The 26,603-nt window shown below is 37.8% G+C and overlaps 2 protein-coding genes and 1 long non-coding RNA gene across 8 annotated transcripts in view; 2 read left to right on the top strand and 1 right to left on the bottom strand.

Moving 5' to 3' along the window:
• Positions 1-1,300, top strand: part of fgd1 (FYVE, RhoGEF and PH domain containing 1) — a 48,448-nt gene extending 47,148 nt beyond the window's left edge. For all 4 annotated transcript variants that reach the window (XM_079897161.1, XM_079897162.1, XM_079897163.1 and 1 more), the window contains exon 17: positions 907-1,300. In XM_079897161.1, coding sequence (XP_079753287.1) covers positions 907-1,176 — 270 coding nt within the window. In that variant the 3' untranslated portion in view covers positions 1,177-1,300. The remainder of the gene's footprint in view (positions 1-906) is intronic.
• On the bottom strand, positions 8-6,677 carry LOC307173796. Its single transcript, XR_013823908.1, has 4 exons — positions 6,622-6,677; positions 5,201-5,337; positions 640-1,156; positions 8-496 (listed from the first exon to the last, which is right to left on the bottom strand). It is a non-coding gene; the product is annotated as an uncharacterized lncRNA (long non-coding RNA).
• tfe3a (transcription factor binding to IGHM enhancer 3a) lies at positions 6,262-25,198 on the top strand. 3 transcript variants are annotated; one of them, XM_079897188.1, is made up of 10 exons: positions 6,262-6,777; positions 11,395-11,508; positions 13,193-13,421; positions 13,533-13,757; positions 16,206-16,301; positions 17,838-17,955; positions 19,932-19,988; positions 20,200-20,275; positions 20,554-20,701; positions 22,249-25,198. In XM_079897188.1, the coding sequence occupies exons 1-10, from the start codon at positions 6,641-6,643 to the stop codon at positions 22,672-22,674; spliced, it is 1,626 nt and encodes a 541-aa protein (XP_079753314.1). In that variant the 5' UTR covers positions 6,262-6,640; the 3' UTR covers positions 22,675-25,198. The 3 variants fall into 3 exon arrangements, with proteins under 3 accessions (XP_079753314.1, XP_079753316.1, XP_079753315.1); XM_079897190.1 differs by lacking the exon at positions 6,262-6,777 and adding an exon at positions 9,329-9,397; XM_079897189.1 differs by lacking the exon at positions 6,262-6,777 and adding an exon at positions 9,523-9,785.
• The last annotated feature ends 1,405 nt before the right edge of the window (positions 25,199-26,603 follow it).

The following is a 26,603-nucleotide window of genomic DNA, read 5'->3' on the forward strand; positions in this document are numbered from 1 at the left end:
GAAGTTTGGGGTCACTAAGATTTTATTTTTTACTTTTATTCAGCAAGGATGCATTAAATTGATCAAAGATGAGAAACATGCATTTATAATGTTACAAAATATTTCTATTTCAAATAAATGCTGTTCTTTTGAGCTTTCTATTCAAAAGAAGCCTGACAAATGTTTCATGGTTTTCACAAAAATATTTTTCAACAACTGTTTACTTGAGCAACAAATCAGCATATTAGAATGATTTCTGAAGGATCATGTGACACTGAAGACTGGAGTAATGATGCTGAGAATTCAGCTTTGTCATTGCAGAAATAAATTATATTTGAAAATATATTCAAATAGAAAAGAGTTATTTGGAATTGTAATAACATTTGACAATATTACTGTTTTCACTGTATTTTTGAACAAATAAACGCAGCCTTTGTGAGCTTTTTTAAAACATTAAAAATCTTACCAACCCTAAACTTTTAAACCAGGGTTTCTCAAACTCGGTCCTGGAGGGCCACTGTCCTGCACAGTTTAACTCCAACCCTGATCAAACACACCTAGCTGTGAGTTTCTAGTGATCCTGAAGACATTGATTAGCTTGCTCAGGTGTGTTTGATCAGGGTTGGAGCTAAACTGTGCAGGACAGTGGCCCTCCAGGACCTGTTTTAAACAGTAGTGAACATGCACAAGACATCACAGAATTTGCTTGACGTCAACATGAAATTTGGTGACACATGGTCACAGGAGGTTTGGCGTGCATGTTACTACCAGGAGATCTGTCTTTCGATCAGATTTCCCCAGATGTTAACACCAGGTGTAAACAAGGCCTTAGTGTGCATTCCATGACTAATGTACACAGTGATCCGTTAATGGTTTACTCGGGAAGTATTGATCTCATCTTCTGTTTTTCTCTCTCCATACGCACAGGATGTCAAAGCTCAGCGCAGTATTCCCCTCATCGGATTCGAAGTGTCACTACCTGAATCGAGTGACCGTCTAGAACGTCGCTTCGCCTTCAAAATGAGCCAGAGTCATTTGACCGTTTACTTCAGTGCCGACTGTGAGGAACTGCAGCGACGTTGGATGGAGGTTTTGTCGAGAGCCGGCAGGGGTGAGGAGTTGCAGTCGAATGGTCCGATTTCCGAAGCCCTTGAAGAGGAAGGGGAGGAGACAGTACCTACAGGAGAAAGCACATGATTGGCTGAAAAATATGATATAATTTTGCACACACAAACTGTACAAATGTGACCACAGCGACAGGATATGATAGACAAAACACACATACACACACACACACACACACACACACACACATATACCTTCTTACACACATCTGTATTAATTGTCAGTTGTAAGTTGCATGAAATATCTACAGGTACGTTTCTCTGTCTATTGCTCATCTTGTGTGAGTGACCAGTGTTTGGAACAATCTGACAAAAGTGTGCACACTTTAAAGACGACTTATCAGAGGACAAGTGATTACGTTCATCAACTCTTTCGGTCGCTAGAAGTTTCTTTGCTGAATCGACTGTTCTTGTTGTGAAGTGGTTTCTCGACTGATGCTTCTAAGGGTGTGTTCACACTTGGCAGGTTTGGTTCGATTAAAACGAACTCTGATGCGATTGCTCTGTTGGTTCAGTTGAATGAGTGTGAACGCTACCATCTGAACCCTGGTGACGCCAAACAAGCGGACTGAGACGCTGAAAAGATGAGTCTCTGTCCGCTTGCAAACGAACTCTGGTGCGGTTCGACTGAAATATGAACGCCAGACGGACCGAAGACATCTAACCGAACCAAAAACAGGACACGATGTCACGAGATGTGACCCTAAAACTGACTTTTTTCCTCGTCAAAGATGCTATGATGCCCATTACAGTTTGGTACAGGCGTCGGAAACGTCGTCACCTTGCAGCACATCTTCGTTTGAGAGTGTAACGGAAGAATTCCTGGTGCTGTTTTGACTCCTTTATACATTTTATAAACCCTTTGAGAGTTCTCATCATATGAACGCACATACAATGAGCCATTTAGTCTTACACACAGCATTGTTTTGGATGTTCAGTAAGTTCTGACGTAAAATATTCATCATAAAAGCCTTTTTTTTTAATCTTTAGGTTCGTTGTGAAAAATGACAGTGTGAATGCTTAGAGAACCGAGTCTAAATGTGTCATTTGGTCCGGACCAATAGAACCAAGAGAACCGAACTACAAGTGTGAACACACCCTAACTCGATATGGATCACACTTGGTATAGCGAAGTGAGACAGTTGTCAGTATGGCGAGGTGGCATGAATGTTTGGCCTGGTTTTGTGAAAAGTTTAGGTGACACAGAGAGTCTACAGTAAATACCCTAGTTTACATAACCAGAAGCAGGATGGAATGACCAGGATGGATGATTGAATTTAAATAAGCAAAGCAACTATGAATCCGGCCAATATTTATGGCAATAATCTGCTTGGTAAGAGGATCAAATCCTGGATTTCAGATTTCGATTACATATTAGAACATTGGCTATTGCAGTTAGCAGTGAATTGTGACAGGATTGGACACATGAAATGTTGTTTAGCTATGCAAGCCTGTGTTTATCTCAGAAACGTAGTGTGGTAATCAGAACATAGCAGGAATATTTATTAAGCAGGTTCTAACCACTCGAAAACAACAGAAATATGTGCTTCCTGTTGACTCCATGGTCCTTCACCACCAAATGTACTCTGCCACCTAGTGGGCGCTCATCATAACGCTCTAGGAGTGAGTGTCAGGAAACCTGTCGAGAACATGTCAGCCCAAATTCAAAAGAAATTTTATTTTGCATAAAGTAAATTAAGCTTGTTTTAATGACCATTAAGATTTTCGTTGCATTACTGTAATGTAAAATTAAATAAATTCTATATTTAAATAGTAAATTATTTATAGTGTAGTATTATATGTTGTACTGTCTGTAATTTATGCTGATTTAAATAAAAAGTTACAGTAATGAGAATAATGGGAATTATAATGAAAATAATGTCACAGTCTTAATGGTCCTAGAAATAAGCAAGTTTTTCTTTTAAACAAAATAAAATCGATTTATTTTGGGGGTGAAATGCAACCTGGACATGTTTATCGAAGACTGTCTCTTTTGCTGTTTCTGAGAAGGAAAACGTGTGTAAAAAGGAATTGACAGGGCTCTCCCTACAGGATAACAGAGATGTATCCTGTTGTCTGAGTGTGCATGAGTGATTTTATGAATGCAGAGGTGTTGTGAGATTTGATAAGATTGTAGGTCATGAGGGTTTGTATGAATCGGGCTAGTTTTTATCATTGAAAGCTCAATGATATCCCTGCCTTATTTAGAGGGGCTTTTGATAAATATAGAATATATATAAATAAAAACAAGGTCAAAGTTTTGATGAGGATATCAACCGTTTTCAACCGTGTTGTATTTGTGTATGAAAAGTGCAAAAGATTTAAGGACGAATTCATTTGTAAATATAACTTATTCCTCTGGGCCCAGTTTTGTGGGTTAGGTATTGTCGACGAGCTTTGGTGTTTGATCTTCGTTACGTGCAGTTTTAAATGGACTTCTGAGCATTGTGGTAAATTCCAGGTCAAGAAAAGCTTAAGATAAGTTCTCATTTTACCACTTATTCCAGAGGTAGATATTCAGTGTTTTAGAAAGAGCTTCATTTTCTTTTCCTCTTTTGAATCCAGTTTCCAAAATGTATTTGCCAATGTGAACTCATGATGACTCATTGAGAACTGCTTTAACTCTTTGTGTTTGATATTGCTTTAATCTTGCTCTTTGTTGTCAAAGACATCGCTCGATTAAAAGTAAAGGTGAACCAGTCGGTGTGTTTCAGTCCGCCAGCCTGTCTGCTGTTTCCTTCCTCAAGGTGCAAGAAAGGACTGTTGATGCCAGTGCATGGTTTGGGAGCACTGATGGCTTTGGGACAGGGCTGCGTGTGTTAACTTCCATATGTTTACGACTTGTACTGGTCATTTCCCAGATCCTCAGTTGAGCCTGCCCGTCACTCACGCTTACACACACACACATTCATCTTCCTGCTTCTCTCAGTATTATTGTTCTTGATATCCTGCCTTACTGATATTTTGCAACCCTGTGCTTATTGTTTTTCACAATTGCTTTTTGCCAAAGTATACTGCAGAAAATGATATTGAAATGTCCTTTTTTTGTCACATTTTTATGTTTTCTTTTTTTATACCAATATTTATTGTCTTTTTTTACTCCTTGAGGTAATTGTAGTGAGGGTAGTATAACTCTGCGATGAACCAAAAGATTAACACTACCAAAATACAAAGGAAAAACACTATCATTAACATTTGGGAGAATATAAGTTATTTGTTCTGTTTGCTCTAAGTATGTTTTAGTCCCACACTTACAGAAAGTTTTGATCTTTTAATTGAAGTCATTTCTATTCTTCGTTCCGCAGTCCACAAAATGTATTTGTAAACTGTATTTTGAAGGGAGATAATATAGAATACAGATGTAATCTGTAATCTCACAAAATTAGTTTTAATACATTCTTCAAAAAAGATGGAGGTGAAATACACTGTAGTTAATTTTAGGATATCTGAACAATCGTGCATTTTTAAGCAAAGTTATCAGAGCAATCTCATGTCTTTGATCTGACAGTAAGTGTCGTATACAGAAATAGAGGTGCTATTTTATTGTTTGATCAAGGGAACAGCTTTGTGTTTTTAAAGAAATTACATGATAAGATCAGGAATTCTGTGTACATGAATGAACAGGCTATATAATCAGAGTTTCTAGTGTTTAATATGGAGGAGTAACACAGTGGTACTTGAAGGATTATTCTGTGTGGCAAAATCTGAGCAAGAATCATTTGGGAGAAACCATTAGGCTACATCTCTGTGGTGCAGAACAGAGAATTAAATGTTACATTGTATATATTATATATGTCCAAATCTGCATACCAAAAGACTCCATGAATAGCACAGTCTGATGATGATGATGTAATCTGTTACTACACCTGCATTTTTGACTTGAGTGTTTTAATCTTGTTCATTTTTATAATCAAGTACCAAATTCCATTTTGCCATGAGGAGGAGTACTTTGTTACACGCCAAACTTTTAAAACCTATTTATTGTAAACCAGCCTTTGGACGAGCAGGTTTCTTTTCTATGGACATGTACAATGGAAGCTAAAGAGAGAAATGTTGAGGCATGGATGATTGTTTTGCTCAATAATGTTAATGATTACCTGCCTAGTGATGATCTACCATTCCCTCTCTTCTGCTGTCTGGCATCATCACAGCATGCCAAACCCGAGGAATTGAAATGAGCGCCTCCTGACCCGTTAGTTTTTTTTTTTTTGCTGCCTCTTCATGTTGTGCACGTCTGCAACAAATCAGCAGAGAGGGATTTGTAAAACATTGCCAGATAGCCCTATAGCTGATCTTCTCAAGGACAGTAAACACCGTGTTACTTTGCTCAGAAACACACTCTCAGAAAACCAAGAAATGGCTGCATTATGAGCTTTGATGTTTTATTTTCAAGCCTATAAGCCAAACCATCACACTATATGGCACAAGTATACATGCTATTGTGTTCCCTCATGAAACCTGGTTTATTGTACACGTTATAATATGGGAATTGCTGTTATTTCAAGTTATACTATTATTATTATTGTTGATTAAATTAGTGGCAGGCCACTGGGTACCATTGTATGTTAATATCCCAATGAAATCTGTGCAAGATCATGAAAATGTTTATGAAATAAAGTAATAAAAGAACAAATGTCATTCATTTATTTTATCCAAATTCTGTGTTTGATTACAGTTTGTAGATTTTAATATCTTACTATATGTTCAAAAGGCACTTTAGTTCAATAGTGTGGGATCAAAACCATAGAACAAAAGGTTAAAACATCTGAGGATCGAGGAACAGGCCACAAATGGCCATTTTAAAGAGAAGATACATTTGTAATTTAAACTAGCTATATAATAGGTTATCAAACATTTCCAATAGGTCTTACAAAAACACATGATTTGTGAAATGAAATCACAGCGTATTCATTTAATCGTCAGCATTAGTTTAAAATTAATATTCTTTTCATTTGAACACCACACCACAAAGGGACACAGAAGTTCATAATCTAAAGGATGACGAAATAGTTTGTAACGTTATATCAAAGGATGACCTAACTTTGAAGTAAACAAGTATTCCATCGTTCGCCTATTGGCTAATGTCAGTGAAGTCCCGCCCTGCTGCACAGCTATTGGCCCGCTCGTCTGTCTGTCAACCCTCGGCTGATCATGGAGCGTCACTGTGGGGTTTTCCAGTCAGATTTTACTCCCGGAGAAGAGAGCAAGATAACGCCGTTGCACTGCAGTCAGACTCTGATAGAGCAACTAAGGACTTTGGCCGTCAAGACGCATTTAATTTTCATCAAGCTCTAGTCTACACAGATAAAGAAAGCATCGATACGGACGAAAGTTAAAATTTGTGCAGTAAACATCTCGCTCGCGATCGGACAGTGCGACAGTCCTCTATTTTAACCTCTTCAGAAAACAACTGGTTTGATAATGATATAGTTTGTAAACGTGAGCTCAGGCGATTATCATTCTCAGTTGCTCAGTTACTCAGTTACTCTAGCTCGTTTAGTTTGCTGTTTGTAAATACCATTGCGCTCCTGGAGAAAATGTCCAGCCTGCCGTCCGTCAGACCCGAGAAGGGCCGAGTGGAAGTGGCGTTACCTGGGCAACAGGAGCAGCACGAGCGTCCTCAGACCGTCTACGTCATTCTGGACTCCTCAGCCGAATCTGTCAATCTCATCAGGTTAGTGCACGAGCATCACAGAAACTATGGAGTTGTAACGACTGGTTCAAACAAGTGATTGTTTTAACTGATTGTTGTTTTGCATTTACATTCATGGGATCCTGGAGACTACTAGATCATGGACAGATATGACCTTAAGGCTACTTTGTTAAGCTAGTGCCTCTTGACAAGTCTCGGAAGATGAACTCAATTGAATGTTGATGCTATATAAGCAAATCAGAGAACCTGGATGCTTTGGATTAGAGGTTATTCAATTCTTTGTTTCATCACTGCAGTGCAGATTATTGAGTTCTGTTTCTTTCTTTTTTTAGGTTTATGCAGTTTATTTTGCACATAGTCCTGCCTTTATTTTTGCACAAACTGTCATAAACTATTGTAGAGTTAGGTCACCCAAAAATGAATATTCTGTCATTAATTACTCACCCTTATGTCTTTCCAAACCTGTAAGACTTTCATTCATCTTCGGAACACAAATGAAGATATTTTTAATGAAATCTGGGAGCTTTCTGTCCCTCCATTGACAGCTACGCAACTACCACTTTGACACTTCAAAAAGTTCAGAAAGAGATCGTAAAACTAATCCACATGAATTGAATGGTTTAGTCCAAAATTTCTAAAGAGACTCGATCGCTTAATATGATGAACAGATTTAATTAGGCTTTTATTCACATATAAACATAGATCAACAAACATAAACAGAGGCTCAAGCGAACCTGCTTGAGAACAAACATCAAAAGTGCTGCGTAACACGAGAATGAATCTCATTGGTTCTTGCAGAAGCTCAAACGTGCTGCGTAACACGAGAATGAATCTCATTGGTTCTTGCAGAAGCTCAAACGTGCTGCGTAACACGAGAATGAATCTCATTGGTTCTTGCAGAAGCTCAAACGTGCTGCGTAACACGAGAATGAATCTCATTGGCTCTTGCACGTCAAGCAAACATGCTTGAGCTTCCATTTACTACGTCTGATGTGTGAGTTGATCAATCTTTATATGTGAAATTTAATCTGTTCATCATATTAAGCGATCGTGTCTCTTCTGAAAATTTGGACTAAACCGCTCAATTCATAGGCCTATGTATTAGTTTTACGATCTCTTTATGAACTTTTTGAAGTGTCAAAGTGGTAGTTGCGTAGCTGTCAATGGAGGGACAGAAAGCTCTCAGATTTCATTAAAAATATCTTCATTTGTGTTCAGAAGATGAATGAAAGTCTTACAGGTTTGGAACGACTTGAAGGTGAGTAAATGATGACAGAATATTCATTTTTGGGTGAACTATCCCTACAATATTATTATGCATGCATAGTGCCCAATGTTGAGCAGAAGTTGAGCATTGCAAATATTATTGCAAGTCTCTAAATATTGTGTGCAGGAGGAAGATGAAAGCTATGGAACATGAACATTTTTTATGCACGAGAATTCAAGTGTACATTTGAGTTTTCAGAATATCAAAAGAACCATCTCCTGTAATTCCTCAACCCAACCATCAAAGGCATTTCAGCCTCAACCTTTAAACCCCCCTCCTTCCCTCCCTCCCTCCCTTCCACCCTGCCAAAATAATTCCTCTGGAATGTCTGTCTGTGTTACTCTTACCCACTATAGCCGTTTAACCGGAGGCTTAGCTTAGCAGTTCTGTCCTGAGCCTCAGATTTCACGGGATATGACTCAGCAAATCTACCCACACATTTTCCCTTTCTCTTTTTTTCTGTCCATGTTTTCACTCTGCTTCCTCTCAAGTTCGTGCTTGCTGAGCGCACGCTATTTTGCTCCTTTTGTACCCAAAGGAATGTGTTTTTCATTTGCTGTCCTTAGAAAAGACATGACCACAGCCTTTTCTGTCTATTGCCCAATTACCATAAAAGTTAAGATTTTTATGTTTTACATTGCATAACGTGCTTTCAAAGTTCAATATTCTTTATTGTCACGTCATCAGATAGGTGGTAGTTGTGTTCAGTACAGTAAGAGTAAAATGAAGTATTACAACAGTACCTAAGGAAATTAGGTGCTTTCCATACAATATACAATATTACAATATTGCAAAAGCTTATAGTACAGCACTTATAGAACTTACAGAAAATGAATAGGGTCAGCTAATAAAAGGAAATATAAGGGAAATCTTAAAAATGGAAATATAGTATGGGAATAAATGGATTTTTATTTAGAATTGATGCAATGACTCCCTCTGGCGGTGACTATAGACGTTATGCTTTTGTATTTCTCTTTTCCTAGTAAAGGAGTAGTTTATATTAGGGTAGTCCGCAGCTAATACACTCCTAAAACATAGATTAGATAAGTATATGGCGTGTACTAGTCATTTTTGTTTAAATGGGTTTAGCGAAAGTTTCAGCTTGAAAAGCTCGACTCTAGAAGCCGGGTAGCGTGTATAAATATAAGTTTTGCCTCATGAATATTAATTACTTTCCCCAGACAGCCAAGCTGGTTGGTTCAAAGGCAAAGCGTGGGCGTGTGGGCGCTTGTCAGCTGGCCAATCAACGAATAGTGAAGGCTTGCCTCATGAATATTAATTACTTTCTCCAGACAGCCAAGCCGGTTGGCTCAAAGGCAGGGGTGTGCGAGTGTGTGCTAGTCAGCTGGCTAATCAACGAATAGTGATCGCTTGGTCAGTGAATATTAATTTGGTTTTCTGACTGACAGCTCCAAGCAATGTTGAATAACCTTTTTAATATCTACATGAGCTTAAGCCTTCATTGTAGTAGGTTTCGTAATGTCATAGTTTCACCGGAAGACAGAGGAGCTTCGCGTGCCCGGAGTGGCACAAACATGGCCACCTGGGGAAACCAAAACACAAGCGAAACGGCGATGCTCTGCTCGTAAATCTCGCCTTTAGATCGTGCAAATCAGCGTGACAGCTCGTAGCAGCCCGGGATTCAGATGCTGACCATGAGCTGATGCGGTTTACACACCGAATTTACCGGAATGGTTTCGTTTGATAACGTTTGATCTGATTACGTCACTTGGATTATTGCGCTAACCAGAAGAGGCTTTAGGTATGTGATGTCTGTGACAGGTCTAAAATGCGTTTAGACCTTTCTGAGGATAGTATTTCATACTTTATGCTCAGAGGTGATGGTCTTGTGAAGGTGTGGATGTGTTTTTCATCGGTAAGATAGTGGATGTCTCTCAAACCCTTGAGCTGCCTATACTTTTGGGGATCAATACCCCCCAATAATCTTGCATTGACAGGAAGCTGATTAGATCTGATTAGTTGCCATTGATGCCTCATGAATATGAATGTCTGTGTTGGCACACTAAATTTTGTCCATAAAAACATCAAAATATATCCTGTAGGCTGCCTTTTATGAGCAACTTAGTAAGAAGACACTTATGTCCTTCTTAAACTAGTATACATAATTAACACACACATGTCCTTCATACACAAGTAGTATACATAAATAATATGATTATATATAAATATTGAGTTATGGATCGGATCAGCAAAAAGTTCAAATATTAAAGACAAGTGAACAGTCAGTAAAAAAAAGAGAACAAATACACTAATTACAAGCATGGATAAATGCAATATAACAAAGTTACAAATACAGCAAGGTCTAACGGTAGTATTCAGGTACAGAAATGTTATAATTAAATGTAAAATAACACTGCGTAGTCTTCACTGTGTATGCTAAATATAGATTTATCTTTGTTAAAGCTGTCTTTTGTTAGGTGATTAACATAGGACACAGACAGCAGCGGGAATTATTGGCTGCTGTCGCTTTAAGACCTAAAGCACGGATCCAATATAATGATAAACATCCGATTTCTTTCTGTTTACGTTCACTTAAAGTCACCGTGAACCAGAAGTTGCGACTGACTTCTCTTCAGTATTGAGGTATTTTCCAAGCGAAACAGAATATTGAATGAGAAAAATAAAGGCCGTGGCTTGTTTTTTCCTGCTGGGAATTGATTGGATCTAGAAAAGTGGGTATCCGATTCAGCTCGTTGTCAAAGCTTGCAGCAGTTGAAGGGGATCTTCTACCCAAGCCGTCAAACTGACGTCATCAGAGTCAAGTCACCTTTATTTATATAGCGCTTTTTACAATACAGATGGTTTCAAAGCAGTTTTGCAAAGATAACAGGAAAATAATGCAATAAAGTTTGTTTCTAGAAGAAAATAACGTCACAATCCAGCTTAAGTTCAGTGATGGAAGGCCAGTTTAGAGGGGATGTACTTTTTCCAGTTTTGATCAAAGATTACAGAATTATAATTTTTTCGAATTGTTCGCCACAAGATTAGTAATGTGCACTAACAAAGTAAATGGGTAAATAGCCCATTTTGATTTCATGCCAACTTTAAGACATAACCTTTTGTGTTTACATGAATACTAACCAAGATGGGCATTTTGAGCTCCTGGCGCTTTAATCGTGAAAGTGAAAGTTCCCTATTTAGTCGCGATTTCTATTGAGGGGGACATATAGGTATTAAATGTGATATATGTATTAAATATCTATGAGTTCAGTGTTTAGTGACAGACTTTATTCATTGCGGGATGTTACAGTAAACCCCTCCTGTTCACAGTCTCTGCATCAACATGTCAGATTATGGGAGATGTTTGTGGGCTGACGGTATGTGACGTTGGTGTGTTCTTCCCTTCTCAGTGTTGAACCCCTTCTGCCTGAGTCTGGGATCGTGGCAGATATTGAGGTGGAAGGCATTTTCTCCACCGATTCGGACACCTTCTACGAGCTCAAGAGTCAGCCCATCACCCCAAGGTGAGTCTGCCGAATGATCCGATTATATAAATATACTTCCTGTTATATCTGTACTGTCATCTACACATTTAGATTGTGTCCGCATGCTAGACATGCTTATGAGAGAACCGCAATCATATCTGATTTACTTCCTGCATACTCTGAGTTAGATGTCTAGAAGTTTTTTTTAGGCATGTTTTGCCACATACCTGTTACTTGTTGAATTTTTGTTTTTTTTAACACTATAATCATCTTTAACCTGTGGGATTTTACTGGCAATGAGTTAATGTATTTCTGAATTGTTGACATATTGTACATTCTTGGTTTGCTGCATTCGTTATATCACTCAGTTGCTTATCGCTCATTTTATATGAAATGATAAGAGCGTTTTTGTGCTCGTTTGTATGAGAAGTGCATGTTTTTTCTGGGGTGAGGCAGGTCAGTGCATGCTGTCCTGCAGGCGTTTAGACGGGGCGTTGGGTTTCTGTTGACAGAACTTCCCGGTGTCTGTTTCCAGGGACTTCCCAGTGATTCAGCACAAAACAAAACACCGTGATCAGTCATAATACCTCTTTCCGCAGCTCTCCTTACAAAAAAAAAACATATTGATTATGGAGTAATATGTTTAAGGATAGTGGGTCAGTTGGTTTGTTTACTGCAAAGAATTACATAACCAAGTGTTTTTTAAGATAAATCAATTATACAACGGTTTCAAAGTTCACACGCTGCTGTCTCCCACAGTCTCTCAGCTCTTATCTGACAGTGTGATCTGCCTGACATGGTAATCTTTGGATTGTCTTTGTAGCAAACAGTGTGTTTGAGGCAGCATGGTCTTGGCTGCTTGTTTTCTGTTCGCTCTAGGACTTCCCACAATGACTCATCACTAAAACGAGTCCGTGTGAAAGAAATGAAAGAAATGTGAAGGCCGTATTGTTGGAAATGCAAAACTGTACGGAGAGATTTTATTTTATTTTGGTAGTTGATAGCATCACACGCTAAGATACAAAGGACATATTTTGTTTGTATTAGTCTCATTTGCAAGTTACTTTGGATAAAAGTGTCTGATAAAAGAATGAATGTAATTCTTGAGATAGTTTCAGAGGCCGGAGCAAGTTTTTTAAAATGTGCTTTATTAATATTTTATTTATTTTAAAATAACACAACTTTTTTTTCTTTGGAATAACATGCACTGATGAAAATAAGGTTTTTGGCAACATAAAATAGCATTTGCACTGCATTTAACTTCCACAATGTGATGTATTTTAGAGCAGGAAATAATGTAGTGCAGGATTTGATAATATTCATCAGGATTTAATTGGATCATAAAGAGGCAATCATTTTATTGGTTTCTATATTCTCCTGCTTTGCCTCAGGCACAGAAAGTCATTACATTTTGATATTTTTTCTTTAAAGTAGCGTGCACAATAAGACCTTTTATATAAGAAATGAACTATTTTTATTCAATAGTTTTTGTTTGACATATGACAAATAAAGTTTCATGATCTCATGAACGAGAGATCATTATTTCTGACCATCTTGTGTTTTAAGTTGCTGTTCTCATGCCGTCTGTCTTAAATTGATCTCTATCTTAGCGGTGAACTTTCAGCCCTGTGTTTCAAAAATAGCATGTGGTAATATGATTACAGCACGGGGGTGTAGCGTGGTACTCTAAGCTTATTTACCTTCTCATCGTCTGCCCCCGTAGTGGCTCTCTGCCCTCTGCTGACCCCGTGACCCCAGCCGGCTCAGTGATGACGTCACGCGTGTTGATGAGGCAAGAGCTGATGCGACAGCAGGCTCAGGACCAGGAGAGACGAGAGGCCCAGAAACAGGCGTCCAGCGCTGTGCAGCGCCTTACTGACGCCACCCCTGCCATCTCCGTCGCCTCCACCCTGCCTGCCACCCCGGCCCAGGTGCCCGTGGAAGTGCTGAAGGTATCACATGAGAAATCTATAAAAAATCAACATCAAATATGATGATTTGGATGTTTAAATATGGTTCAACTCATTAGGGGTAACTAAAGTTGTCTTGTGTTTGAATCCCAGGTTCAAACTCACTTGGAAAACCCGACAAAGTACCACATCCAACAAGCTCAGAGGCAGCAAGTGAAGCAATACCTCTCTCACACCCTTGGCAATAAAATAGCCAATCAGACGCTGGCAACATCTCCTTCGCCCCAGCCTGCCTCCGCCCCTGAGTTGGCCCCTGCTGCCAGTAGCACTCCCAGCAGCCCACTGGCTGTGCTCAGCCTTGGATCGAACAAAGAAGAGGTACAAACTGAACCCAGATCAGATCTTTCTGTTATAGAATGTATATTGCCAATAATGTGGTGGATTTAGTGAATTTTTAAAAAAAGAAATGAATACTACTATTTAGCAAGGATGCATTAAATTGATCAAAAGTGACAGTAGAGATATTTATGAAAGAGTTCAGTTTCAAATAAATGCACAAAAATATGGAGCAGCACAACTGTTTTCATCATTGATAATAGTAAGAAATGTTTCTTGAGCAGCAAATCAGCATATCAGAATGATTTCTGAAGGATCATGTGACACTGAAGACTGGAGTAATGATGCTGAAAATTCAGCTTTACATCACAGGAATAAATTACAATTTAAAGTATATTCAAATAGAAAAGTTATGTTTAATTGTAATCATATTTCACAATAATTTTTGATCTTTTGATCGAGTAAATGTATCCTTGGTGAGAATAAGAGACTTTTTTCAATGATTTTTAATCTCCAAATGATGTAAGTTTAACAGTTCTAAATCATGACAATTAGGTTATTGTAAAGATAAGAGTCCTTGAGCCAATGCCATAACAAAAGATGACCCATTTACACAATCACTGACAGCATAACGTAATGCTCTGTGCTCTGGCCTACTTTCACATGCACGATTACAAAATAATCTTTACGCTCACTACACAGTAACTAGATTTTAGTGTTACTTGTTCCTGGCTTGATTCTAGGCTGCTGTGGGTGGTTGCCAGGGTGTTACTATGTGGTTGCTAAGGTGTTGTTGAGTTTTTTCAGGGTGTTTCTATGCGGTTGCTAGGGTGTTCTGTGTGGTTTTATACTGATTCCCTAAGCCTCTGTGATATTCTTGATATGGCTATTGTCCCTTCTTCAATGTAAGCCTAGGTGTATTTGTGCCTATTTTATTGTCTGCTTGGAAAAAATAATTTTCAATAAATTTTTGATTGCTTAAAAAAGCAACTGTCGCACAAACAGAAACAATTATGCATTTGGCAGACAGGATTATCCAAAGAGAGTAAAGTAAAATTTCCTACATACATATATTAAAAGGGATAATCCATGGCTAGCTCTGCATTAAATGATTTTAAGACAAGAAGCGGAGGGTGGTTGCCTCCGCAAAGTGCATTAAAATCGTTTAAAGCACAGCTAGCCATGGATTATCCTGCTTATACCATGATCATTTGCCAGCATTGACAACTTAAAGCTGTTACTGATGTTTGCAGCGCAATATTTACCGGAGAAAGAGAGACAGACAGAAAGAAAGAGAGAGACAGAGATATGAGTACCTGCGTCTGTGTCATATCTCTCTATTAACAATAAGCTGTGAGTTTAATTACTTCATAATAGAGAAATAAAATGTAGACTTTTATTAAAAAAAGTCACAGGGCCGCGTTGATAACAAGTGTCTGTGCCCCTGAATGTGTCTGTGTGTGCACAGCTCGGTCTCTGCTCTCTGTGTGCGAGTGATGTATGCGTATGTGCGTTTCAATGAAAACAGCGCATTAATATAGAACGTTGATTAAACTTACTTGGGGAACTTCCTGTGCATTAAACGCTTTTATTGCACATCTTCCAGCCAATCAGAGTTGAGTATACAGACAGACCATTTGACCAGATAACTTTCACTAGGATTTTACACACAGTATCTCAAATCTGACCCAGATCTGTGGTAGTAAGATATCAGCACATCAACCGTTCACTTTCATATTCTGAATATGATATAGCTTGTGTGTGAGAAGTCAAAGTTTAGTGTTGTGTTATCAAACAATGCTGCATTGATAGGATAAGGTTTTATTCTCCAACCAGCTTGTACTTTAGGCTGCTTATTTTTCTAGTCATAGTCTGTGAATTTCACATGCTTACAAAACTGCACTAACCAGTAATTATTGTCCTAATAATCTCAAGTCTTAAGCCGTTTAGAGTATGCTAGACAACTAATTAAATGTTTGGCTCTGAGACTCGGAAAGATTCTTTTGAAGAATTTGCCTCGCGTTTACTAAATACAATAGTGCGCTTTGTCAAGTCTGCGTGAAGTCGGCCAGACTCTCTCGGGCACTTTGCTTTTGGTACCACATTGTGCTGGTAAATATCACACTCAACGCTCAATGACCCCTGCACACTTTGCACTTGGTGTGGGCTTGGCTATTAAAGCCTTTCAGTCCTGTATTTCTCCTTCTCAATCAAAACCACTGGCTGGAAAACCCTACGATGAAATACAAGCTTGCTAAGGTTGGAGACTTTTATCAGACTTTAAATGGGATGTCTGTATTTCTCATCTCCATGTGGCCGGTGTGTCACTCTGGAAACTGCTGTGTAGTGTGTTATTTAGACTTCCTTCTGCCTCATGACTCAGCATGGAAGTCACACTTTAAAGCATACTTTTGTGCTAGAAGGACTCAAAAACATTTGCATCTACAAGTCCTGCTAAGCTGTTTTTTCCTCTCTTTTCGATATGCACAGATAGAAGACGTCATTGATGACATCATCAGCCTGGAATCGAGTTTAAACGATGAATTTATGACTCTGATCGAATCGGGTTTGCAGCTTCCCAACACGGTATGTAGCAACATCCTCAATTCTATTGAGGACCAATTGAGCAACGCATTCATTTCATAAAAACTGATTAGGTAAAGTTTGTTAAACTTGTTTTGCCTCACATTTTGTAACAGATCTTACATGCATAACGGTTTTTTTGTTTGTTTTTTTGGGATAATTCACTGATGAATAGGAAATAGTCATTAGTCATAGTTCCCATGAATGAATTGAAGCAAATTTGTCTACAAGAGAATCCTGCTCTGACATGCCATTGCTTTGGAAATACAATTTCGGTTTTCAAATCAGTAATTTTCAGTTGAGTCTGGGAGGAGTTCAGGTAGAGGCGCTTGTGTAACCAGGTTAACTTAGGCTCATGGGCTTCTGTATTGTCAGTAAGTGTTTGCATTCGGGACGTTTGGGTTGAATGTGGGCTTGAAACACTGGGAGCAAATATAAACTTATGACACATGGCTCACAATGGGTGGGGTCGGCACGCCGCGGAGGAGTGACAGAGAGCTGCCGCGCACACACATGCAGAAACACCGGCCATTCAACTTGTGTGTGTGAACGAGCTGATTTCTGTGGTTTTTTTAATACTCCAAAAGATATTTCCCCATTTCTAAACGTCCCTTTTTACGGAGAGACACACAGAAAGAGGAAGCACTTTGCGAGTGTATAAGAGAACATGAGGATTCTGGTTTTACTGCCGGAGAATGAAAAGAAAAAGGGCCAGATTGAGGTAATTTTTGCACATTTTATCTCTCTGCCTCATTGCCTGTCTTGTCACTATCTGTGTAAATGCTGTGTGAAGATGGTAGGTTTGTGTTTTAGTTGCTTTAGAGACAGGATGGCATGTTTTATGACAGTTTAAATAATCTTAGCATGTTGGGAACAATCTGTTGGGTTTATTTGAGCGTGTGTTGGCCAAGATATGCCTCAGAAACTTTTGATGGATTTTACATAATTGATTTTTGCACAGTTGTCACCTCATCGGTTTTACAAATCAAAAGCCACCTTTCAGGCTAGCTCGGTTTTTAAAGATGAAGGAAATGTGTTTTCTGTTAAATGCTCATGTTTGAAACTTCAAACATATTTATGGACCTTATGTAACTGGTTTAATAATTCAAAAAATGTCTGACTTCACTCTCAGTGCAGCTATGGGTTCATTGAAGCTCGGTGATGAAATGCAAGCAGAGCAAACTTCATTTGTGAAACCATTCTTTTTTTTTTTTTTTTTTTTTTAATTGTCACATCTAGTATGGAATTATGCTTAGATGTGTTGGTTTATGCATTTTTATGTTTTGACCTCCAAATTAATTTATATTTATTCATATTGTCCTTGCCTTTTCCAGTTTGTTTCACTTTACAAATAAACATGCACACAGGAACCGTTTGGCCATAGTTAAAGATGTCGCCCTTCAGATATGAAGGTTCATTTTTGTGGTGAACTGAATGAAGGTTATCCATATGCTGCACCATGTGTGATGAGGGGGCCTCTCACTAGATAATGCCGTGGGCGGGGCCTTGATTTAATGCGTTGTGGTTGGTTTTCAACAGCTGCCAATCTCAGGAAATCTCCTGGATGTGTACAGCAGTCAGGGCATGGCGGCGCCCACCATCACCGTCAGCAACTCCTGCCCTGCAGACCTGCACAACGTCAAGAGAGAGTTTACCGGTCTGTATCTCTTGTCTGTGGCCTTCCATCTCTTTATCTCACTGCTGCTTCTTCCTCATTTCTCTGGCACTGATCCTTCACCCACCAGTCGACTCAGTCTGACTGTATCAGCAGAGTTACACACCACATTTGCCAGTTCCCAATTTCACTGCAGTTTCCAGTTAAGATCTGTTCATGCGCACACAAAAATATAATCATCTCTGCATATGATTCATTATTGTATAAGTGGATATTTGTGCTTTTGCAGAACTTATGATGATTAAGTAGTTAGTGTAAATACCCATCATTCATCAGTCACTGGCCAGCATGCAATGAAAAGATAATTATAGAAGTAAAACTTGTGTTTTAGTGGCAATCGTAATAAATTAGCAGTGTTTTATTAGACTTTTGGAAAGATGGGAGGGCAGATATGGTTTGTGAATCTTAGGCCATGTTTACACAGCAGCAGAATACGGTTGTCTTTTGTTTGAGTCCTTAATAATATGTTTACATTTACACACAGTTCAATTGTTTACTGGAGTGACAACCACATTCTATAACCAAACTCACACGTCACACCTGTACATTTTCGGGACTCACAACCGCATTCTCTAGAAAAAACGGTCTGAACAACTGACTCCAGTCTGAACAACTGACTCCAATCTGAACAACTGACTCCAGTCTGAACAACTGACTCCAATCTGAACAACTGACTCCAGTCTGAACAACTGACTCCAGTCTGAACAACTGACTCCAGTCTCAACAACTGACTCCAATCTGAACAACTCACTCCAGTCTGAACAACTGACTCCAGTCTCAACAACTGACTCCAGTCTGAAAAACTGACTCCAGTCTGAACAACTGACTCCAATCTCAACAACTGACTCCAGTCTCAACAACTGACTCCAGTCTCAACAACTGACTCCATTCTCAACAACTGACTCCAGTCTCAACAACTGACTCCAGTCTGAACAACTGACTCCAGTCTGAAAAACTGACTCCAGTCTCAACAACTGACTCCAGTCTGAAAAACTGACTCTAGTGTCAACAACTGACTTGAGTCTGAAAAACTGACTCGAGTCTGAACAACTGACTCGAGTCTGAACAACTGACTTCAGTCTGAACAACTGACTCCAGTCTCAACAACTGACTCCAGTCTGAACAACTGACTCCAGTCTCAACAACTGACTCCAGTCTCAACAACTGACTCCAGTCTCAACAACTGACTCCAGTCTCAACAACTGACTCCAGTCTCAACAACTGACTCCAGTCTCAACAACTGACTCCAGTCTCAACAACTGACTCCAGTCTCAACAACTGACTCCAGTCTCAACAACTGACTCCAGTCTCCAGTCTCAACAACTGACTCCAGTCTCCAGTCTCAACAACTGACTCCAGTCTCAACAACTGACTCCAGTCTCAACAACTGACTCCAATCTGAACAACTGACTCCAATCTGAACAACTGACTCCAATCTGAACAACTGACTCCAATCTGAACAACTGACTCCAATCTGAACAACTGACTCCAATCTGAACAACTGACTCCAGTCTGAACAACTGACTCCAGTCTGAACAACTGGCTTGACTCCCATTGCTCGTTCATACAGACAGTATTGGAGATGCTACTGTACGTTACTGTGTAAACAAGACATTTTGAGACTCACATCTGTAAGTAAATGTGGTTGTCAATCCCCAAAACTGACAGTGTGAACGTAGCCTATTTAGCTAACATAAAACCTTAAAAGTGCAGTAAAATACTTCCTTGTATCTCAGTTTACTATCAGAAACCACTATAAATGAGTTATTTGTTGGTTGATTCCCACAAAAAGTCCCACATCTCATCCAGCCCGACACCGTAGATTTTTGGATGGGACCATCTATTTGTTTGAACAATGACATTTGTGTAGCAGTTCTGTCTGGTGATGCTAGTGACAAAGAAATTTCACACTTCCCCTTTAAAATGTAATATAAATTATCATGTTATTTGTTTTTTAGATGCAGAGGCAAAAGCTGTTATGAAGGAGAGGCAGAAAAAAGACAACCATAACCAGAGTGAGTTTTGATTTCTTGAAGATTTGACCTGCAGTTTGTTTTTATCTCTAAGATATGTCATTACTATCTGCACATAAAAACCTGAAGATTAACCGTCATTGGTAGTGTACAAGGAAGTAAATTACATTTCTGTTTATCTGAAACAACTTGTCTGTCTAGTTGTTCCCATCCATTTAATGTGTATGTGTGTGTGTGTGTGTGTGTCTTGTAGTTGAGAGAAGAAGAAGATTCAACATTAATGACCGCATTAAGGAACTTGGAGGTCTCATTCCGAAGTCCTCTGACCCGTCAGTATCACTGCTCTCATTCTCACTTCTCTCTGGTTTTCAACAGTAATAATTTGCCATGCTGAATGTATTCAGTTTGAAAGATCATTTAAATTGTAATGACTCTGACTGAGGTACAAAATTCTAAGACCATTAGTGTATATTTCATTTGTTAAAAAAATGTTTTGTTGTCCTAAATGTTTTTAGTCATAGTTGTATTTGTCTTATGTAGAGTATTTTTAGATGATTTAATTCGGTGCATGCTTCTGTAAGAGTATCTGCATGTGTTTTCTCAACAGGGAGATGCGCTGGAACAAGGGCACTATCCTAAAGGCGTCGGTCGACTACATCCGCAAGCTACAGAAGGAGCAGCAGAGAGCCAAAGAGATGGAGATGAGACAGAAGAAACTTGAACACGCCAACCGCAGTCTGCTGCTGCGCATTCAGGTATTCTCCAGCATAGATTTACACACTAACTCTTTTGCCATATGTAAATTCATTCCACAGAGTTATTTTATATAGCATTATAGTTTTTGTAGATATTTACAATTAGTTTTTTTAGATTTTAGTTTATATTAGTAATTTATTATGCCTCTGTCATTTTAATTATTTTGTTCATATATATATATATATATATATATGTATGGGTCAATGACGTGACGGGTCTTTTTTTTTTTTCAAAGGCCGTAGTAAAATATAATTAAAACCTTTTGGATTCAGTAAAAGAGATCAAGTTGTACTACCTTACATACTTTGGATGTTATATATTTGTTTTTTTATTATTATTAAGGCCTTTGGGGAAAAAAAAGACCCGTCAAAAGGTCATTACCGAATGACCTTTTGAAGTGTCAAAAGGTCATTCGGTAAAACCGATATAGTAAATATTTAAATGGAATAATATTGTTTTTAATAACTAAAGGAACTACAATAATACAAATATAAAGCAGATAAGGCTCTTTTTTTTACATTTCCCCTTTTCTCATTTCCCTGTGCAGTGTTTTACTTGAATATGTTGGAGTGTTTAGAGTAGTCCAATAAATGATTACATTTATGAGATCAGTGATCATTTTTTAAATATTTCTTCTGTGGTACACACTATATACTATCTCAACATCAATGTCAAATCAGTTTTTAACTTTCAAATCAGTGGTTAAACCGAATGACTTTTTTGGTGACATTTTTTCCATCTTGTAAAAAATGACAAAAAACAGTGTTAATTGATTGTACAAACCACAAAATCTTAAACTAAAAAAACTAAGTAAACTAAAAAATGGTTTCAAATATAGTTATATCTCCATTCTATTTTTTTACACTTTTAAAAACCTTATTCGTCAATGACCCATATATATATATCCTTAATATTTTAAAAAAGCAATAAACTCTGTAAACATGTGAAAATGTAAAATAAACTGCATAGAAAATTCCTTCTTCTCCTGATTTATTGATTAATGATATCATTAAACTCCTTATTGTATATTATTTCATAAAATAATTCTGAACGCGATTCTAACTATGCTATTCTTTAATGTTGAGAAAGATTTTTAGAGCTATATCTTTATCGTTATCTTTATAGTTATCGTCCTTGGTGTGAACAGACCTTAACTGTCAAAAAAAATGGTAAGAAATGGATTTAAAGAGGGAGACACTGACAGTGGTTTAAATCACTTTAGCTCAGCGAGTCTCTTCTGTCAGTTTCTAGTAGTAGCAGTTTGTGCAAAACCACTGTATCCTTGTGTATCAGGCAGCAGATAACTTTGCATTCCCACTGGTAGTCACCGCATCACACCATCGCTCATTTGCATAACACTGACCTTTGTTCAACTCTCTGCTGTTTCTTTCAATGCCAAAAATCAACTTTCTTATTATAACCTAATGTCTGCAGGCCACCCTGTCACTTTAATACGAATGTTCCTTCAGTTGTGATTGAACATGCATGTTTGTCATGTGTAAATGCCCCTATTGCAGTTTAATGACTGTGCCTGTGTGATCGACAGGAGCTGGAAATGCAGGCTCGTCTCCACGGCATGTCTTCATCTCAGATCTCTGACTCAATGCTCCAGCCGCAGACTTTAACTCTGAATCACATCCCCAGCCATGACCTCTCCAAGACCCTTCTGTCCCTCAACCAGGCCACGCCCTCTTCTTTCTTGTCTCCGCCTTCTTCTACCTCCTCAGTGGGCGGGGTGGTCACCAGCCCTCTGGACCTCGGGACACTCAGCTTCGGCGAGTTAGATGACCCCTCTGCCTCCGTGTTTAGTCCATCCCTGATGGCGGATATGGGGTTAGGGGATATTTTGATGGATGACAGCGGCGCTCTGTCGCCTGTAGGGGGTGCCGATCCCCTGCTCTCCTCAGTCTCCCCGGGAGCGTCCAAAACCAGCAGTCGTAGAAGTAGCTTCAGCATGGAAGAAGACTTGTGATGGCTTCAATTGGGACGATAGTTTTGCTTTAAGTTGCAAATCCTGCTTGCACGCTCCATTGTCGGCCAGTAGAGGGCAGTGTAATCCGAGGTCTTTATTAATCGCTGTACAGTAGAAGTCTCGTAAACAGAGTTTGAGATTCTCGAGACTTTTTTCTAGAGGTGACACAAGTATGGAAAGACTTTCGGGAGCAGATCCTGGTGTGTAGAGCCTCATTTATTATCTGGACCTCTGATAAATATATAGAAGAATATATGTACATAGAGTAGATTTAGTCCTAAACATCTATTTTGTGTTTTTAATATGCAGTTGTATGAAAAGTAGCACTCTAATATTAACTCATGGACACAAACCACATGAATTTATTAGACATGTTGGGGAAAAAACATGCCTGAATAATAAAATATATGATTATTTTTTAGGTTCAGACCTCTCTCAACTAGTGGGCTCCAAAAGTCTGAGACTTTAAACTTTTGAAATATGCAATACGCAGGATTTTGAATCATAAATAGAGTAAACATATTTTAGATTCTGTATTTGTCAGCTGCTGTCATTAAAGTGAAAAGAGACAAACCAAATAATAAGATGTTATCAGTTTAACTTTTAACTCAAATTATCATGCTAATATACACTACTGTTCAAAAGTTTTTCTTTTTTGAAGAAATTAATTCTTTTATTCAGCAAGGATGCATTAAATTGGCAAAAGTGTCAGTTCATTCATTTATAGTGTTACAAAATATTTCTCCATCAAATATCACTTTTAACGGATTCCACAAAAATATTAGGCAGCAAAAACGTTTTCAAGATAATAATCAGAAATGTTTCTTGAGCCTCAAATCAACATATTAGAATGATTTCTAATGAAAATTCAATGATGCTGAAAATTCAGGAATAAATTACGTTTTAAAATATAGAAAACAGTTATCTTAAATTGTTTTACTGGTTTAACTGTATGTAAATAAACATTACAAATGTTTACCGACCCCAAACTTTTTAACAGTAGTGTAATCTGTCATCCGACTTTTGGAGCTCACTGCATGTCAGTGTTTGTCGTATATGTAGCTCATCAAACATAAAGGGACAGTTGTGTTTTATTTCCCTTTTTTAAAGTTTAGAGTGTGTGTCTGTACGCTGTACATCCGTGCATTTGATAAAGGCAGTAAACCAGCTCCTAAACGTGCTTTTAATGTCCTCAGGAAAACAACATCCCGTTCAGCTCTTCTTTCATTTCCTGCTGGGACGTTTGTGTTCTGATGTGAAACTGGTGTTGATTGTTTCATGCATGTTTGATTTACACGGATCACCTCACTGATGCATAAACACACGAAGATGTCATACCTACAGTATCTGTGCCATTGCTCTGCGTTGCGTCTCGGCTTCTGTGATGTTGATTTGATCCGACCGAGACTGGTCATGTGCTGATGTCAGATTGTCTATGCAAGTACTTTCATAGTGAAGTGGCAGAGGGTTGTGTGAGCCGATGACCGTCGCGTTTCCTTTGACATTCAAAGACCTTCCGGCTCTGAATATTGCTGTTGTTCTCTGCCAGAGAGCCACCAATCACATTAATGCATCATCAAACCTGTCATTATCATGAGTTTGACATTTATTACTGCGGTCTTTACATCCCTTATCAGGATCATGATGACTTTCAGTTTTTATTTATTCCGAGTCGTGCTAATAGGCATTAACGGTCACATCCTGATTAAAAGACACTGTTTTGGAGCGAATGGAAATCTGAAGAAAACAGGGTTTTATGAATGTGTACAGTGATGTATGAGTTGGTTGATTTTGGCGCGATACTTCTAGGTGACCATGTTGAAAACAGGAAAGTGTTTCATATCACACCTGAACGATAAAATGTTTTTTTGTTTTTTTTTAGGTTTGGCATTTGTTCGTTTTTTTACCCTGTTGTGAATAGACGGATCTGAATATGTATGTTAGTAATAGCAACTTCTTGTAGTTATGCAACATTACAGCTCATCTATATATACATTTATATAATATCTATATATTATGTGCTGATTTTGCACAATGACTAATGTACATTCGGAAGAGTTTTATTTTACCACATATATAAATCATGCATTTTAGATGACATAAAATGTATTTTCACTGCTATTTACAATGAAACAAATTAGACATTGATATCCAGTGATGGATTGTTTTAGGACCTTGCTGGCAAAGAGGGAACGAGATTTACTTGTATCTGTAGATGAACAGATCAGTGTAATGAAAGAGTTAAATGTGATGATCCAGTGTCCACCACAGCATTCATTCCTAAACCATAGGGAATTACCTGTTCTGTTTCTGGCTAAATCATCAAGTACTTTTGTATATATTTCTTTGAAGCCTCCATGTTGGATGCCCAGCGATGGGATTTGTGTTTTTGGAGGTTGTCGTGCAGTTTCTGCCTGCTGAAATTTCCTCAATCCTGCCATCGGTTCTGTGGTCGGTGCCATGTCGAGAGCTTTGTCTAAAAATCCATTAGAAGACCTTCAAGTTCCCTCTATACTGCGGAGGACTATTAGGCAGCGTTTACATTCACCTCATGATTATGTTCTTGATGACACCCTGTAGATGTCCACTGTCCAGTCAGACTTGAGCAAAGGGAATGTGTTAGTCGTCTGTTATGTATTTCAATATTTCCACAGTGCTTGTGGATGTTTATTCCCTGTATTTTCCTAACAACTTTGAAACAAGCAACAGTTGTGCAGATTTCTTTTTGTACTCTTGAATATATAGATTTTTTTTTTTTTTTTTTTTACTTTTTAGGAAAAAAATGATAAATAAAGTTGTAAAACAGCTATGTATTTGTATGAGTGTTATTGTTTTCTTTCTTTCTTTTTTCTTTTTCTTTTTTTTTTTAACTTTCTGACTTTTTAGTAAATGGTTGAAAATGACCAGGTCATTTTTCATTCCACATCAAAAGTGTGAAAAACACTATTTTTAGGATCTTTTTGTGTGTGTGTGTGTGTGTGTGAATATCATTAATGATACTCATTACTGCAATACAGTAATAAATCTTGTCCTGTTAGGATTCAATTACACTGTAAATCTGAATAAGTTTGCAAAAAAAAAAAAAAAAAGCAATCCGTCACATCAACACTTTTAAGTCAATAAATTCAAAGAACTTGCAGATTTTTATTTTGTAATTATACTTTTAATTGCTCTTAACTTCAAATATTTGAGTAAGCTAATTCATACATTATCATGTAATCTCAACTTAAATATTTTAGTAGTGGAAACTTAGCTTGTATGAAGTCAAAAGAAAAAGAAAGTTCTAAATACTCATAAAAGTTAATTTGATTGAAGTAAGTTTGCTCTACTCAAACCAATTAACTATTTTGAGCATTAGGATTTATTATTTTTTTAATCGAACTCATAATACATTTAAGACTCTACAACAAGTACTTTAATTCATTTAAATTTGTAATTTAAACAATCATATCATTTTATGCATTACAGTAATGAACACAATTTTCTTCTGAGAACTGGGGAAAAAATGTAATTAACAAAAATCATAATGCAAAAAGGGTTTTAGAAATGGCTTATCAAAATAGGCTTTTATAAATGTTTTTATTTATTTACAGTGAAATATAATCTAGACATGCACTGTAAGAATAAATTAACAGTACTTTTTTTGGGCCCAAAATCATTACATATTTAAAACAGTAATATCCTATAATAAACATAAACTAATCTTGACAAACTATATATCATTTGAAAGCTTACAAACTCTAGTTTTCATATTTGGTGAATGATTTCCAAAATAAATTAGAGAGGAGCTGTAATTTATCAATTTGCAACAAGAATATTTTCATATTTATAAGGCGTGTTCAGACCTTTATTTTGAAATAGCAATGAACATGAAAAATCATGAAAGAATGGATGAAACCTCAGTTTGTTTTCATGCCAAGAGTTCAAAA

The sequence above is a fragment of the Squalius cephalus genome, assembly GCF_949319135.1.
Source record: "Squalius cephalus genome assembly, chromosome: 16".
NCBI lineage: Eukaryota > Metazoa > Chordata > Actinopteri > Cypriniformes > Leuciscidae > Squalius > Squalius cephalus.